Source organism: Choristoneura fumiferana, chromosome 15, assembly GCF_025370935.1.
Source record: "Choristoneura fumiferana chromosome 15, NRCan_CFum_1, whole genome shotgun sequence".
Classification (NCBI taxonomy): domain Eukaryota; kingdom Metazoa; phylum Arthropoda; class Insecta; order Lepidoptera; family Tortricidae; genus Choristoneura; species Choristoneura fumiferana.
The window spans coordinates 2,256,889-2,274,676 of NC_133486.1; the positions used below are offsets into that span (position 1 = coordinate 2,256,889).

A 17,788-nucleotide genomic window follows, 5' to 3' on the forward strand; every position below is an offset into this window, starting at 1 on the left:
ATGGCCGATTTATCACTTGGTCCATAACGTAACTACTTATATATCGCAAAGTAACCCTGTTCGCACTTTATCAGAGGTGCTCTCTGAGAAAACTTGGTACAGAGGTGCTATCTGAGAGAAGGCAAAAAAAAATCATATACAAGGTATTAACTAAATATCTGAAAAACTTTAGTTTGCTCAGAATTAAGAGTAGGTATAATCGATTATATGAAATAATACCCTTTGTCGTAGTCTAAAAGTTACGAATGTACACTAATTAGATAATTATTAATACTAGCCGTTTTGTTGTCAGTTTCATTTTCACTTAACAACGGCGAAACGCAAATTGAAAAAAAACCGGCTAAGAGCGTGTCGGACACGCCCAAAATAGGGTTCCGTAGCCATTACGAAAAAATTAAGTAATATTTTTCTAAGGATTTCGTATTTTATACGGAATCTTCCAAGTTTAGGTATATTTTATACCTTAGGCTGCTATTTACTCATAAACTACTAATAATTCTCAAGCAAACTTAGCAGTTATAGTTTTCCTTGAAAGTTTGATATACCTCCTTACTACCATCCTGAATTTTTAAATTTTTTCCATCCACCAGTTTAGATTTTAGAGCGGGGGGGGACGACGACGCTCGATTTTAATGAAAATTTGCACTTTACAGTTGAATATTTCGCAAACGAATTACTGGACTGAAAAATCGTCTTCGCAAGCCCCTAATGGTTTTAAAAGACCTATCCAACAATACCACACACTACAAGGTTGGATGAGAAAAAAAATCACCCCCACTACACGTGGGAGGTACCCTAAAAAAAATTATTTTTTATTTATTAGTGTACCATTTTATCGGCATAGTTTACATAATATTCGTGCAAAATTACAGCTTTCTAGCATTGATAGTCGCTGAGCAAAGCCGCGGATGGACGGACAGACAGACAGACATTATGGCGAAACTAAAAGGGTTCCGTTTTTGCCGTTTTGGATCCGGAACCCTAAAAATTGGCTTTGTATACCAAACTCAACGATGTGTTGAAACATTTTGGATTATCTAATTTTAATAATAATAATAAATCCATTTATTTCGGGCAACTTCGCCCATACAATAAATAAAACCTTCCAAACTTATGAAGATATTATTATAATCAATAATATTTAATCGAAACTAATTTTCATTAGTTTTCCGGCGTGTGCGGCATAGTGATAAGGAAATCGGTCTCGGGAAAACTCGTAGGTTGTAGGATCCCGAAATCCCGTTTCGTAATTTTGCCTAATATTTAATCTTGGTATAATATTTGAACCCGGAAGGAAGTGGGCCGTTTTATAACTTTTTAATCAAATATTTTTAGAGCAATATAGAGTTTATTCAGGTCACTTTGAGAAGGTCGATATCAATATACAACCTTGCTTTGCTTCCGCAACCGTACACGCGGAAGACAGACAACTGTGCGAAAAATTGTTTGCCAAATTATGTATAAAAATAATAAATAAATAAATATCATGGGACATTTTGACACCAATTGACCTAGCCCCAAACTAAACAAAGCTTGTACTATGGGTACTAGGCCACGGATAAACGTACTTTTATAGATAATACATACTTATATTCATATTAAACACCCAAGACCCAAAAACAAAGATTCGTATTGTTCACACAAATATCTGCCCGGCCGGGGATGGAACCCGGGACTTCAAGCTTTGTAGTCCGGTTCTCTAACCACTTGACTATCTGGTTGTCATCATTGTCTTGCTGAGAGGCCTAGTGCCCATCGGTGGGCATCTTTAGACCGGAAATAAGATGTCCGATAACGTCCACACGATCGGATAACATGACGCTCTCCAAGTTCTCTTATCAATATTAAAAACCTTTATACAACAAACCTTTGTGAAAATGATACGGAAATCCGTTTGGTTACACCTCAGTGGACAGAAGCTATTGTGACTGACATTTCGTGATTGCCTGCCGAGAAGGACCTTCTTGTCTACTCTGTTTAGGGTTCCGTTATCTCAAAAGGAAATAAGTGTTTGGTAAAAAAACATTTTTAATACAAGATTTTTTGCTGGCTGTACTTTTTGTCGACTTTACTTCCATTGTCACCCAAACTACATTTGCATACCAAGTTTCAAGTCGATGCCGTTAAGCGTTGCAAACTTCCGTCCTGCGGAGACGATCCTGGCCAGACTACCAGGATTTCACTACGAGATTTTTGTATTGTCACGCAATTTACATACTTAAGTTTGTCAAATTTAAAGTCAATCTGACTACTGGAAGTTGGTCGAATTTAACTTGCAAGATTTGACGACAGACAGACAACGGGGCAGATGAAACTAAATAAAAGCTTATAAAAACAGAACCTTTCTTTCTTGAAACTACTGAACCGTATATATTGTAAGTCTCTGAACTTTAAACTACGGTAAGACTAACTCATATTTAATGAAATAAAACCGTATAACTCAAGTCTTAAACGCTACGAAATAGCCCGAAACATGTCGAGCTCAACTCGATTTAAGACGTGAGTTATTCGGTTTATTACATAAATTATTTGTATGCCAGCCAAATGAAATGGAAATTTATGAATGGGAAATTTATGAGCGAAATTACATTCGAAATTTACCACAAGCTTTGCGGTTAAGGAAAACATCGTTAGGAATCCTGCACAAACCTGCGAAGCCGAATGGTCTGTGTGCAAAAATGCGGACTTAAATCCCAGCTAAGGCGCACCTAAAACACTATCTCGTAAAAAAAAATGATTTCGAACAATATCTCGTTAAATCAAAAGTCAATTTTAATTTGTCATGCCCATAGATAAAAAGATTAAGCATATAGGTACCCAAAACGATTGGCTTCGATATTGAATCTCTAGGATCGTAGATCTAGGCCAAATGAATTGCTAATCTAGGTAGCCTGAGGTAATACTAATATTACAATAAAATAATTTAGCATTGTTCAACGATGATGTATGTCTGGTTATTAATTTGTTTCTTTTTAGGGTTCCGCATTATGAAAGGGGAAGTCATCTTGGTCTAGGTATATCCCATATCCCATCCCATTGCTGGACAAAGGGCTCCTTTCAGAATGATGCTATGCGGGTCCTGGGCGGACTGGTATCTTTACACACACTGCGTAGAATATCTTCCTAAATATATGGTGTAGGTTTCCTCACTATGATGTTCTTCACCGTAAAACACATATGGTCAATTTCAATTTCACACATGAATTCTGAAAAACTCAGAGGTGCGAGCCCGGAATTTGAACCCACGACTTCTACTTGAGACGCCATAGGGCACGCATTTTCCTATGTAGATCGATTTTTCGCCCCCATTATCCGATATCTCGAAATTCAGTAGCTAATTTTAGTGACATGAAATTGTGCACTGGTTTCATACCACGTAAATGAAGACCACTGTAATGTTTGGGACTTCCTATGGGATTTTATTTAAATCCCGGAATTCCAGTTCATCAAATGTTCCATGCGAGATGCGAGCAAAACTGCGAGTAAAGGCTTGTATAGCAAATAGCCAAATAAAACACCTTTATAACAAGAATAAAAGTATTGAAACTGAATGCTTTGTGTGTACCTCAATCATTTCTGAAGACTCCATTTTTACAACAAACGTCCCTTGAAGCCTTCACAAAGAGGTCTTTCTGGCCAAAGCATTTCTTGAATTACTCCAACAATGGCTAAATCAGATTTATTCTTGCATTACATTTTGCAAGACTGTTTTGCGTCCGCCTTTCACAAAGAGAGTCATATTTTTACGTTTAGATATATTTAGAATGGAGCTGCGTTGCCACCAGAGGTATGTGTGTGAGGATGTGTTGCGAGAAATGTGCTTTTCACTTAACCTGGTTAATAAACAACTTTCTTACTTCTACTATTCGTAGAATGAATCCTTTTCGCCATCCTTTTCCAACTACCTACTCCTCAAAAACTAACATCGTAGTCCTTCTTCAGGTCATCTACGTTGACGAGATGCTTGGTCTCTTTGCTGTTGTACGGAGAGGATTCGGCGCTGTTCAAGAGACAGGATTCCGTGTCTTTGCAGTAGTTGACCTTCCACCGGCCTGAGGATAGGCTGGAGGTGTCGGAGTAGCTTCCTCGTCGAAAGACCATGTGGCTGAGGCGGTTCCGCCTGAGAAAAAGAAGGTTTATTAGCATTAATACGACTGTTAACCTTATACTTGGTTTGTATAGGTAATTAACTAAATGTAAACAAACTACAGCTGCCAGATTAGGTACATTCAAGGATTTTAAACATTTCACTTATCTATCATTGTAATACAAATTAGACTAGTGTATTTCAATACCTACAGAAATGTAAATGTTTATAGTCAAAGTTAGTTAGTTATGTTAAGTATATGTAAATGTTTAAAGAAAGAAAGAAAGAAAAGTTTATTTTGGCTCCAAAAAGTACCACCTAAAACTAAGACTAGAACTAGCACTAAAACTATGTTACTAGGTGACACGGCAGGATACCAAAAAGGGTCTCCACTCAGCATGTGTTGCCGCACATTATGTGCAGTAACGCTGGTTTTCTGTGGAGCCCAAACGTTAAATAAACATGTATGCATGAGCCAGTTCCTTTGCCCCAGTCAGACGGAGAAAAAAATAAAAATAAAAAATTAAAACCATAGACAAAGGGAGAAGTGACGTGGCTCAGTGTAAAAGATAATAATACAAATACTGCTGTCGTGGCAATAAATAATTTTTAAACATTTTCTTTTGCGATTTTTTAGATAGTGTAATGGGGGAATTTCAATATTTAAGATGAAACGATGATGGCAAACGAGCAAGTGGGTCTCCTGATGGTAAGAGATCACCACCGCCCATAAACATTTGCAACACCAGGGGTATTGCAGATGCGTTGCCAACCTAGAGGCCTAAGATGGGATCCTCACCGGCTGTCTTACTCTCCACGCCGAAATACAACAGTGCAAGCACTGCTGCTTCACGGCAGGATTAGCGAGCAAGACGGTGGTAGCAATCCGGGCGGACCTTGCACAAGGTCCTACCACCTGCAATTTAGCTAATATACAAACCAAGTATAGATAATGTTTTAGGAGAGAAAGACTTCTTTAAATCCTCATTTTGATATTAGGGTGGGACAATACAATTTCAGAAAAAACGAACTTTTTTAATAGAAACATTCACCGATAGCAAATGTGAACTAATCATACTCTATGAGACAATCGATTTCTCAATTCGTGACTGAACGAAATCATCTCTATGTAAATATTTATTTTTTAAATTTTATGTATGTAAATATTTTTTTACTGTTTTTGAAGTCAGTATGTATTTTAGTGTTGGTTGCGCCTCACACACCTCTCCAAATTATAATACTATACAAGTTAGATCTAAGCCTTTAGAATAGACGAAACGCAACACTCACTGGTATCACTTATCTCCTAACTCCCGTCACCACATAAAAGTACATACGTAAAGTAATCGTAAGTTACTAAGCTAATTAATTTATAACACCAGTCTTTATTGAATATTTTCGAAACAAGCTTATCCTGGGCAAAACGTTTCCCTTTGTAGTGCCACCACGCAATTAAGTCTATGCAATGTTGTTTGCAAAATAAACGCTGTTGGTCTCTGACGGTAAACGGGATAGGTTTCATAGTTTCATTAACTTTAGAATAATTTGATTTTCACGGTGGTCTGGTCGGGAACACATAAATATTGGGTATGATTTGATTGATCACCTAATAAATGCGTTTTTGGCAACCTAATTAATAATATTTGTTCCTAAAATAGTAGATCTGTCATCTAAATTGAATCACCAAATAATATTAAAACGGTTACCTAAATATTATTTAAAAGTTACTCGGAAATAATATTGATCATCAAATAATTTATAGGTATTGGGTGCCAAAATAATATATTTGTCACTAAAACTGACTGATGTGTTTTATACTTTGTATTATTTCAAGCTGTTTGTTTTCCTAAAATAAATAAATAAAACTGAATCACCAAACAATATAGAAATTGCTTCCTAAAAATTAATTATAATCACTGGAAAATAATATTGACTGAAATTTGTCGATAATGATATACAATGAATGAAATAATAATAATAATATCTTCTCACAAATTACACCAAGTGACCCAGCCCCAAACTAAGCAAAGTTTGTTATATGGGTGCTAAATAATGGGTTGACACTAGAAATACATACACATATATACTTAAATACATACAAACAGCAAGACTCAAGTACCTACTACAAACATTTATATTCATCATACAAGTATTAGCAAAAAATGTTCGGTTCTGGCACTTCGCCGGCCGCTGCCGCGGCACGCTCGCTTCGCTCGCTCGGCTCGCGCTTTGAGTGTCACAGTTCTACCTAACACTCCTCGCTTCGCTCGTCGTCGTACCTAACCAGACCTACCTTAGTAGAATAGGTAAAAGCATCGAATTAAGAAATGATCTATTTATTAGGTGACAGATCTATTATTTTGGTGATCGAATTTTGATGATCAAACTATAATTCAGGATACAGGTTTACATTAATCTGATGACTCATACTTAGAGACAGATTAGATTAATATACTATGGGTAGTTGTCTTTACAGGTTCGACTATGCCTTCAATTTAATTAAGTACCTTTGCACATTATTTTAATTTAACTCATAATGTTAGTGTGTACTTATACATATTTATAAGGGTTAAATCATGCAAGTTAAATTTGTCCCGATTTCTGTGGTCACATCGCATCACCAAAAATACCCTAGATTGGGTCAAAGTACTTACCCAATAAAGGGTAACTTTAACCCATATGAAAACCACACACGAGGGTCTAATAAAAATCACTAAAGCGTGGGTGATCAGCTAATTAAAACAATAAAACTAACCACATGTATGAGAATTTGTCATAAATTTAGTGCAATATACGTAATTATGTTATTATGACCAAAGTTACCCTTCAGAGATTAACTCTCTGACCAGGTGTCATTATCTGACTGCTGTCAGTGCTATCTAGACCTGAGGTCTTATTAACTAACACACTTGAAATTCATAATCGTTTTCACTACTTCTTTCTCTCACACGGTATAAAACGAGGGTAGTGGTTATGGAAATGATTACGAAGAGAGCGTTAGAGGTCTCGGCGTGTCGGGGGTCGGTATGACTATCGAATAATGTAAACGTCGAATTGGTCTTTAATTATGTATTTAAGTATGTATCTATATCTATATAATTATTATTATCCGTTGCTTAGTACCCATAACACAAGCTTTGCTAAGCTTACTTTGGGACTAGATCAATTGGTGTGAATTGTCCCGTGATATTTATTTATTTATTTATTCAGGCTAGAGAACCCGCACCTGTCATGCATTTTGACTGATTTTGACGCTGTCTTGACGACTAGACCTTAGGTATTTATTTATTTAAAATTTACAAAAAAATAGCTAGAAATATATACACAATAAAAAAAAAAAATATTACAATAGCTACAACCACTTTTAACAAAAAACATAACATGCTGCTCAGGCAAGACAAAAAAAACTAATTTACAAGCACACCATCATCTATTGTAATGAGGCACATGAACAAAGTTATATAAGATAAATACACTTGTACTTATTCAAAAGAATTAATAAAGAGACTTATCGACAGCGGTTCTATTGCTAACATTGCCCTGCTCCTTCAAAGCAGTAGCATATTGTTGCAAGCTCATATTGAAAACATCTATATCGGGAAAATGATTGTTATGATTCTTGCATGCTCGAACGAGAAGTCTGTTTCTGGCATAGGCAGTTCCGCTAAAGGGAATGGCGAATAATTTGGAGGAGCGAGTTCGTCGCTCTGGCAACGAAGCAAAATCTTAGAAAGAGGTATGGCGAGTCAATCAATCCATTAACAATTTTATATAAAAAACATTTGTCTTTAATTTCCCGACGCGTTTTGAGTGATATTAGAGAGTTCTTGTTAAAATCTTTGAAAACAAATTTCATGCGTTTTATGAATTTGTTTTGAATTTTTTCAACGGTGTCTATATGTACATTAAAGTGAGGACTCCAAACTGTCGATGCAAATTCCAAAATGGGGTCTTACAAGGGCATAATTTAAAGGTTGTACTGTTTTTGGGTCTTTAAACTCTCTTCTTCACGAAATATAAACCCAACATTCTATATGCTTTAGATACAATTTTATCTACATGCGTACAAGTTGCAACTCGCTGTCAAGAATTACCCCAAGGTCTTTTACCTCTGTTTACCCGATTAAGACCGATGTTGTTCAAAGTATAGTTAAAATTTAAAGGCGAGCGTTTCCGCGAGTAAGATATAGCACAACACTTGTCAACATTCAAGTGCAGTTTATTCCTGCGGCAGTAAGCGCTTAATCTATTTAGATCGCTTTGCAGGTTTAGGCAGTCATTTTCCGATTTGATAACACTGTAAATCTATGTATCATCAGCATACAATAATACCGAGAATACTGGAAGCATGTAGCGACGTCATTTATAATAAATTAAAATAGAAGTGGGCCCAAATGAGAGCCCTGGGGAACCCCCGACGGGAATGGGTACAAAGCTAGAGGTATGTCCTTTCACGGACACCGCTTGAGACCTATGCACACGCAGATATGACGTGAGCCACCTTAAAAGATTACCATGTATTCCAAAGGATTCCAGCTTTTGAATAAGTACGGAATGAGAAATTTTGTCGAAAGCTTTGAATAATCAGTGTAAATGGTATCCACCTGAAAACCATTTATCCATTCCGTCCAGTACATAATCAAGAAATTCATTAAGGTTAGTCTCAGTTGAACGTTTACTCACAATCCATCGTTGTTGTTGGATTAACATTGGTCTAACGACATAAGAAAGAGTATCAAATATTATCTTTTCAAAGAGTTTAGGAATGACAGATAGTTTAGAGATGCCCCGATAATTTATGATGTTATGTTTATCACCACTTTTGTAAACAGGGAAAACTATTGAACGTTTCCAAAACTCAGGAAATGATTCCAGAACTTAGGGAGAGGTTATATAATTTTGAAATGGGAACAGCCAGGGCTTTTCCACATCTTTTCAATTATTACTAACACATACTACTAACACAACTTATATCTTATTAAACTAACACACTTGATATTCATAATCGTTTTCACTACTTCTTTCTCTCACACGGTATAAAACGAGGGTAGAGAGAAATGGTAAATGCGATTGCGAACGTCAGAGCGTTAGACAATAAGGTCTTTAGACAGGCGTGGCCCGAAAGGGGGGGTCACAGGGGACATGACTCACCCCCCCAAATCGTACACGTCGAATTGAAAAATCTTCTAATTACAAAATAAAAAAGCAATTCTATGCCCCTAGCCGCGATGTGTTATTATTAGTGACCCCCCTCCAAAATTTCAGGCTGCGAACGCGCCCTCTAGAAACAATTAATCTCAATAAAATTCAAAAAAAATCAAATTCAAATGAATTATTCAGTAAATAGGCCGCAATGGGCACTTTTACACGTCATTTTTTTAAACTACCAGCGCTTTCGGAAAGACCGTCATTGCCAAGATGAATGCGCCGCAAGAAACTTGGCAGAAAGTATTTTTTTCATAATAATATAATTACAAATAAAATACTTAAAAACTATATTATACAATTAAAGAAAAAAAAGTTAGTTATAATACTAAACACTAACTATATCTACGTTCAGTGGAAGTGTAGAATGCTTCCAACGTCATAAATTTTAAAATAGTCAAACTTACCCTTCTGGGCTAAAGTAACCCAATTTTACGGTACCTATCTTGACACTCCCTGTTTTGAACGTCTGCTTTATTTGTTTACCTGTCTTGGCTTTGCGAGCGCACGCGCACGAGCGCTGAGCCATCAGAGGTGTGGTTGACGGTGGTCTCTCTGATGCTGGAGTGCTCCCGATAGTATTTGCTCTTACTCTTCGACCGCCCGAAGCAGAGGGTCTCTTTGAAGGCAATACGATATCTGGAAAAGAAGCAGTGACTTAGAAAAGAAAGACTGTACAGTCACGATCGTTAATTTAATATCTGTCATTTTGTATGACAATTGAAGGTTTTTTTTCACGAAATGGGTCCCAAATTAACGCTCGTGACCGTATTATAGTGACTCCTAAGGGCCTACGTTAGCTGACGCGGTTTTAGATAGGGTAGACGCCTATTGAAAAATAGTTTGAGCAGCACTAACTGCGCGCGTCGCGTGCGTAGGATTGTACCTGCACCCGCGCCCGCGCACTGCGCCCGCGCCAGCTAGCGTAGACCTTAAGAGGTAAATAAAAATTATAGTTTCTCAGACTCTTTTCAAGACTTCTAAGTGGTAAAAAGACTTTTTTATTTTCTATAGTAATTATATTCTATGTAGGTAAATCACTTGTTTGTACGTAAGAATATGTAAAAGGCTGTAAATGATTTTGTTATAATTAAAAGATTTACCTTATCTCGTGGCTAACCTACTTCTTACGTTATACAGTGTGTGGCCCAGAACCGGGGATAATATTAAAAACAGAGGCTGTATAGATCACTGGTAATTGGATCATCATGGTCCCACTTAATTAAATCAAAACTTAACTTTTTGTTTATTTTCTAACAAACTTAATCGTTAATTCAATGTACGCCATCCTAGAACCCAACTGACGTCGCCTGTCACGCTACAAATTTCAAACGTTTTGCTTTACATTGCTTCTTCGACTAAACTTTAAAGTAAAGTAAAAAATTAAAAAACGAATTATTTTTAAAAGTCCCTGAAGTAATGTTGTTGAGTTTGACGAGTGTGATCTACGTTTTAATTATTTGCCCGTGTTATAGGCCACACACGGTACAGTCTTAGACAGTGTATTTATTTAAACAACGTTTTTGTATTTAATGGATAGAATCGTTAAAAAAGATAACATTGACAATGTCAAATCTGAGTACTTTAATCTACCGGACTTGTTATGTATATTTTTCTGTGTATCTGTTTTCTGTGTATCGACTACTATGTCTGGTGTACAATAAAGAGTCTTTGTATTGTATGTATTGTATTGTAGGATAGAGTGACCGTATTGTTGGTAATTACTAATAAAAATTAACTATTTTTATTTTATTATCCCGTAATGTCCCACTGTTGGGCTAAGGCCCCTTCCCTGGATTTCCAACTCGTCCAAAATGAATATTATTTAGTTAATTTTCCCAAAAATGTTGCGATAAAAACTATAATTTTTGTTTACTACTTAGGAGTCACCCTGTATTTGATAGAATTCATCGACTATTGGACGCTGTTTTGCAATACTCTGTTAAAATTATTTTCTAAGGGTTGACATTGTATTGCAGAATTAATTAGGGTTAACACACTACTGCATACCAGCGTTAAATTATGCTCTAAGTCCATGAGACGTTATAATTGCAGACAGTATTGAGTTAACAATATCATTAACCAGACCTAAGGGTCAACGATAACCAATTAACTGATTGTATTGTATTATCAACTCTGATTGGAAACTTGCGCTTGGCCGTCACTAAAACAAAGTCCTTTATAAGTTTATCGTTTATCAAAATTCAACTTACTGTCTCTTGGTATAAGATCTAAGATTCAAGTGTACATGTGGTATCATAGAGTTTTGATTCATTTAATGTTTGGCACAAACGGTTCAGTTGAATTACTCTTGAGTTATATGGGATCTAGTAGAGAATCTATGTTCAAACAGAGGGTCAAGTTTCGTGTCCCTTTGTGCACGCCATCTATTGTTCATAGCGCAAATTGAGATTTTCGAAGCAAATTTGTACTCGTATTGTTATGGTTTGACATAGAACAGAGGGGCTACTACGAAAGTTCGTATCGCACCGTCCCTTTCACTCGCGTATTAAATAACATAAGCGTCAGCGGGACGGCAACATATGAATTAATACTGTCGATGCCAAGTAGCGGTGTGGCACCGCACTTCGATTCGGTTTTTTCGGTTCATGCCGTCAGTAAATGGCATGGTTTAAAAAATACCCGTGAAGCGGACAGTGGGTTCAATTATAGGTATAAAGGAAATTTGGAAATCGTAGATCATTAGTTGGCATGACTTAACTTACCGCCAAAAAAAATCATTACATGTTTCAAGATTCTATTGATTGCATACCCTATTTCAGTAAAATTAAAAAGTAAACTTAGCAGAATGTTTGTGCTAGCTCCGGATTATTGACAGATTATTAGCGCTAACAATATCTAACGTTTTAATCATCTTAATATATAAAAATGAATCCCTATTTCCCTTGGACACGGCATCACGCGTGAACAGCTGGACCACTTTCGCTAATTCCTTTTTTGTTGTGTTTGCTATTGTCAGGAGAAGGTTCTAATAAAAGAAGATTTAGAAAATAATAAAAAAAAACTACACCGGGGCGAAGCCGCGGGCACCAGCTAGTTTATTTTATTTTTACCGGGTATTTTTAATACGTGTATTGTATTATGTCGGTGGCCGATCGTAAAATCCGCCAGATCACGAAATTCCTAGGCATATAATAATAATAATAATAAAAGATATTTATTTAATAGTTTGCTTACAAGTATATCATGAAATTGCGTAATTTGGCCAGGCATTATCACGATGTGCCTGAGAAACAATACGGCCGATCGATTAGAGCAACGCATTCGTCGATATTCCTAGCTCTATACCGGGCAGATAGTGATATGCCAAAAAAAAAAAGAATAATTTAGGTATGACAAGCGAAGCGAAGAGTAGTTAGAGTATCAATTGTGACCACAACGCACGAGCTGAGCGAGCGAAGCGAGCGTGCCGCCGCAGCGGCCGGCGAAGTGCCAGAACCCATATGGCGGCGTTTCATGATATGCATAGGAATTTTATGATCTGCCTAAACGTCACTAGTCAAATCGTTAAACGGTGAGTTTTGAACGATATGGCGGATGTTCCTTGGCCAATTCATGAAATGGCGCCATTTCACCATATGCCTAGGAATTCCGTGATCTGGCGGATTTTATTATCGCCGCCGACATATAGAAAAGCTTATAAAAATACGTCTGAAGTACCTAAATGCGAGGTGTTTCATCCTTTCACTCTACGGGTACCTAACAATGTTTAACTTCGAGAACAACGATAATATTTTTGTAGATATTCGAGGAGGCTTGGCTTATTAGCCCAACTCGATACCTTGAGGCTCAAAGGGTGTATGTAAAGGGCACTCTCTATGGCATCTTATACAGTTTTATTTTCTCTATCGATCAGTATAATCCACGTAACGGAATTCGCTCAAAAATGTCCTTTACGCCTGTGTTGTTTTAATCCCTAATCACATTTATTTTCAAAATGTAGGATATAAAGAAGAAAAAAAATTACATTGTATAATCATTAAGACAGTAAGTTTGTTAAAAAACACCTGTATTAAAGCGACGTATATATTTTTACCCTCCCTTTATTCCCTCGAAAAAAATATACCTAAGACATGCGGCGTTAAAGCTGTAATTTATTAAACTGTCCTTTACGACCACCAAATATTTCACCGTTTATTTTGATTTCTTAAGTCCGCAGCCTAATAATATAATCAAAAGTATGGAATAATACGATTTTTTTACTCTCTGAAACGGCCTAATTTATTACCATAAAAAGAAGTTTACTTGAACTTTCCTATACGACCTATTGAAAGCAAAATTTGTGATGATGTTACCTTTACACCGTTGTGAACCAAAATAAGCCAAATCGAAAATACAAACTGAGACAAGGATGCACAGAAAAACCATATGCATCGCATGCATAATTGATTGTTTAGTAGCAACATCTCTTGTCTGGGTGAGCGGTTAGTTCCGAAAGAATGTGACGTCTCTCGACGAAACATAGATGTCGCTAGTGCTGCTGCTTAAGTAGCATAATAGAAATAAGCAACCTGAGATATGTATGCATAGGAAAAATTCGTGTCTAGATTCCTGTCCAGCGGTGGTGTAGGGGTTAAAGCACGTAGCACGGATTGCTAAGGACCTGGGTTTGATTCTTAGCGCTGGTCTCGTTTTCTGGTAGGTATTTCTGTGCATCCATATCTCAGTTTGTATTTTCGATATGGTTTCACGGGATACCCGTACAAGTAACTAAATTTTGAGTTGAAATAAAAAATACAAAAAGGCTCCAAAAAAACTAATCACAAAATAAGCCAAGTTTACTAGGTCTTAAAATACATCTGAGTCAATCCTTGTGTTTACACCAGGGCGTATAGCCCACGTATCTCTGTAACCAGACAATTTGCATCCAATTGAAGTATATTAAAACCGGCCAAGAGCGTGTCGGACGCGCCTGAAATAGGGTTCCGTAGCCATTACGAAAAATAAGTAATATTTTTCTAAGGATTTCGTATTTTGTACGGAATATTCCAAGTTTAGGTATATTTTATACCTTAGGCTGCTATTTACTCTTAAACTACTATACTTATATAGTTTTCCTTGTAAGTTTGATATATTTACTACCATTCTGAATTTTTTCAAATTTTTCACCCACCAGTTTAGATTTTAGAGTGGGAGGACGCTCGATTTTAATGAAAATTTTCCCTTTAAAGTTGAATATTTTGCAATCACTGAATCGAAACATCGTTTTAGCAACCCCCTAATGGTTGTAAAAGAAGACCTATCCAACGATACCCCACACTACAAGGTTGGATGAGAAAAAAAAATCACCCCTACTTTACGTCAATGGGAGGTAAATACTGTAAAAAATGGTTTTTGAATTTTTTATTGTACCATTTTGTCGGCATAGTTTACATATATTATATTCGTGCAAAATTACAGTTTTCTAGCATTGATAGTCCCTGAGCAAAGCCGCGGCCGGACAGACAGACAGACATGGTGAAACTACAAAAGTTCCGTTTTTGCCATTTTGGCTACGGAACTCTAAAAACTACAAGAAGTTCTAAGCTCATCGTGAATAGAAGAGCTTAATGTAACATTACAAACAACAGAAGTATAATTTTATCAATTTATTTTTTTCAGTTTTTTGCTTCTGAAAAGCTGCGTTTTGTGCTTTACTCCCTTTGAGCCCCAAGTTATCGTTATGTTTCTATCTCTCTCACTCCAAAAGCCAATGTTGTGCTTACCTGTGACTCATAACATTGTACAAGATGGGGTTGACTGTTGCAGATACGTAGTACAAGCCACCAGCCACGAAGAAGAGGCATTCATTGATGGCCGCGTAGTGTGGCGACGCCGTGCCGTATATGTAGAACAAGCGTTGGAAGTGAAACGGCGCCCAGCAGACGAAGAATGCGATCACTACGGCGGCTGTAAGTGAAAATACGTGTACATTGGTAGCCAGGCTGGGATGGAACGTAATGGTTGAGATTTCCAGCAAGCATTGGACATCTAACTCGAGCTAAGGATCCAGTCGAAAATACAAACTGAGACATGGATGCACAGAAAAACCAGAAAAAGAGATCAGCGCTGGGAATCGAACCCAGGTCCTCAGCAATCCGTGCTGCGTGCATGAATTTGATTGCTTAGTAGCGACATCTCTTGTCTGGGTGAGCGGTTGGTTCCGAAAGAGTGTGACGTCTCTCGATGAGAGCGGAACATAGATGTCGCTAGTGCTGCTGCATAAGTAGCGTAGTAGAAATAAGCAACCTGAGATATGTATGCATAGGAAAAATTCGTGTCTAGATTCCTATCCAGCGGTGGTGTAGGGGTTATAGTACGCAGCACGGATTGCTGAGGACCCGGGTTCGATTCCCAGCGCTGGTCTCTTTTTCTGGTTTTTCTGTTCATCCATGTCTCAGTTTGTATTTTCGATATGGTTTCACGGGATACCCGTAAAAGTAACAAATTTGGAGTTGAAATAAAAAATACAAAAAGACTCCAAAAAATCAATCTAAGGATCCAGGCTATTCGCCGACAAAATTGTTCCCAAACGATTTAAGTATTTAAAATTTTGTTACAATGTACTTTTACTCTCTCGATAATGACCACAATCTCGAGTAGTTTTTTTATAGACAATGCCAATGTTGTAATATTGTAAGTCATTTGATTATGTAGATGAAGTTTTCCGGTCCCCAGGCATAAGATCTTCCTGAAGTTAGCTCTTTCTATTATTGCCTCCCCCCTTACTAGTTATGCAGATTTCATTTGCGCCTTGTATGTCTGGAATGTCTAGCTTAAACCCTAATCCTTCCCTATGGGGTTGCCCCCGGCAACATCCAGGCTTCACCTAAAAGCTAAATCTTTCCTAAGGGTAGTTTTATATATTAATCTAACCACGAGTTATGATAATGTAGGTCGTTTCCAGTGCCTAGGGTCGTTTTTAGGATTCCGTACCACAAAGGTAAAAAACGGAACCCTTATAGGATCACTTTGTTGTCCGTCTGTCTGTCTGTCAAGACCCTTTTAAATTTTATTTACAATTTTTTTTGACATAAAATTTTAATCAGAAATAAATATTGTATAGAAATGGACATATCTGCCAATTAAATCAATGTTATTATTTTTATATTTTACAATTTTAATTATTATTATTCGACATCCAATTAAGATTTTTGTAATTTGAATTTATTTTTTCCCTTTGTTAACTGTAGGTTTTTTGTAACACTCGTATGTAAGACTTGTTCTAGTGCATAATTTATTTGTGTCAATGGAATAAAGAGATATGACTATGACTATGATTATGACTAATAGGCCCATACCATTACTTATTCTGTGCCCATACCATATTCACAAAAGCTGTAACTACATGCCACATTACACACATTTCATGAAATATTCTGAAACTAAACTAGTTCCCTGGCGATTACATATTACTAAGTATAACAGAATGATTTACGAATATTATAACATAGTCCCTCCTTTTTGTGCCCTGCCCGCATCTCACTGTGACCTTCATCAACCATTATACCAGCTTTACGAGTTATATACATAACTAGCTTTTACCCGCGGCTTCGCACGCGTAAACTATTCGGTCTGGTAGTTGCAATTGAAATTTTCGGATTTTTACAAAATTCCCCTGGAAATTTCCAAAATTATATCGTGGTCTTCATTGAGGTTGTTGTTGTGAATAACTGTAGCAAAATTCAAGACTCTAAACCCAGTAATGAAATTACAATTGTTCCCAATTCAAATTCAAAATTCAAATTCAAATCATTTATTCAGTAAATAGGCCGCAATGGGCACTTTTACACTTCATTTCTTAAACTACCAGCGCTTTCGGAAAGACCATCATTGCCAAGAAGAATGCGCCGCAAGAAGCTTGGCAGAAAGTAATTTTTTCAAAATAAAATAAAATACTTAAAAACTACAGCAAGTATTACAATTAAAGAAAAATTACAAAATAATAATAAAATTATACACGGATGTATGGGGTCCTTAGTTACAAAACTATCCCGTGGAATATCGGGATAAAATGTAGCGTATGTGTTATTCCAGACGTCCGGCTACCTACATACCAAATTTCATGGCTCTAAGCCCAGTGGTTGTTATTTCGAGATTTATCCCTAGTTATCCGTGGGAATATCGGGTCAAAAAGTCACTTAAGTGTTATTCCAGATGTCCAGTTACCTACGTACCAAATTTCATGACTCTAAGCCCAGCGGTTATTATTTCGAGATTTTATCCCTATCCGTGGGAATATCGGAATAAATAGTAGCCTATGTGTTATTTCAGAGGTTCAGCTACCTACACACTAAATTTCATGGCTCTAAGCCCAGCGGTTGTTATTTAAAGATTTTATCCCTAGGTATCCCGTGGGAATATCGATTCAAAAAGTTGCCTATGTGTTATTTCACACATCCAACTACCTACATACCAAATTTCATGGCTCAAAGCCCAGCGGTTGTTATTTCAAGATTTATCCCTAGGTATCCCGTGGGAATATCGGGTCAAAAA

At 36.8% G+C, this 17,788-nt stretch overlaps 1 protein-coding gene across 2 annotated transcripts in view; it reads right to left on the reverse strand.

Annotated features, from left to right (window-relative positions):
• Nucleotides 1-1,461: 1,461 nt before the first annotated feature.
• The window catches only part of LOC141435562 (neuropeptides capa receptor-like), a 114,830-nt gene continuing 98,503 nt past the window's right edge, over nt 1,462-17,788 (reverse strand). For both annotated transcript variants that reach the window (XM_074098281.1, XM_074098280.1), the window contains exons 6-8: nt 15,019-15,202; nt 9,779-9,931; nt 1,462-4,120 (exon numbers count right to left, since the gene is read on the reverse strand). In XM_074098281.1, coding sequence (XP_073954382.1) covers nt 3,913-4,120; nt 9,779-9,931; nt 15,019-15,202 — 545 coding nt within the window. In that variant the 3' untranslated portion in view covers nt 1,462-3,912. The remainder of the gene's footprint in view (nt 4,121-9,778; nt 9,932-15,018; nt 15,203-17,788) is intronic.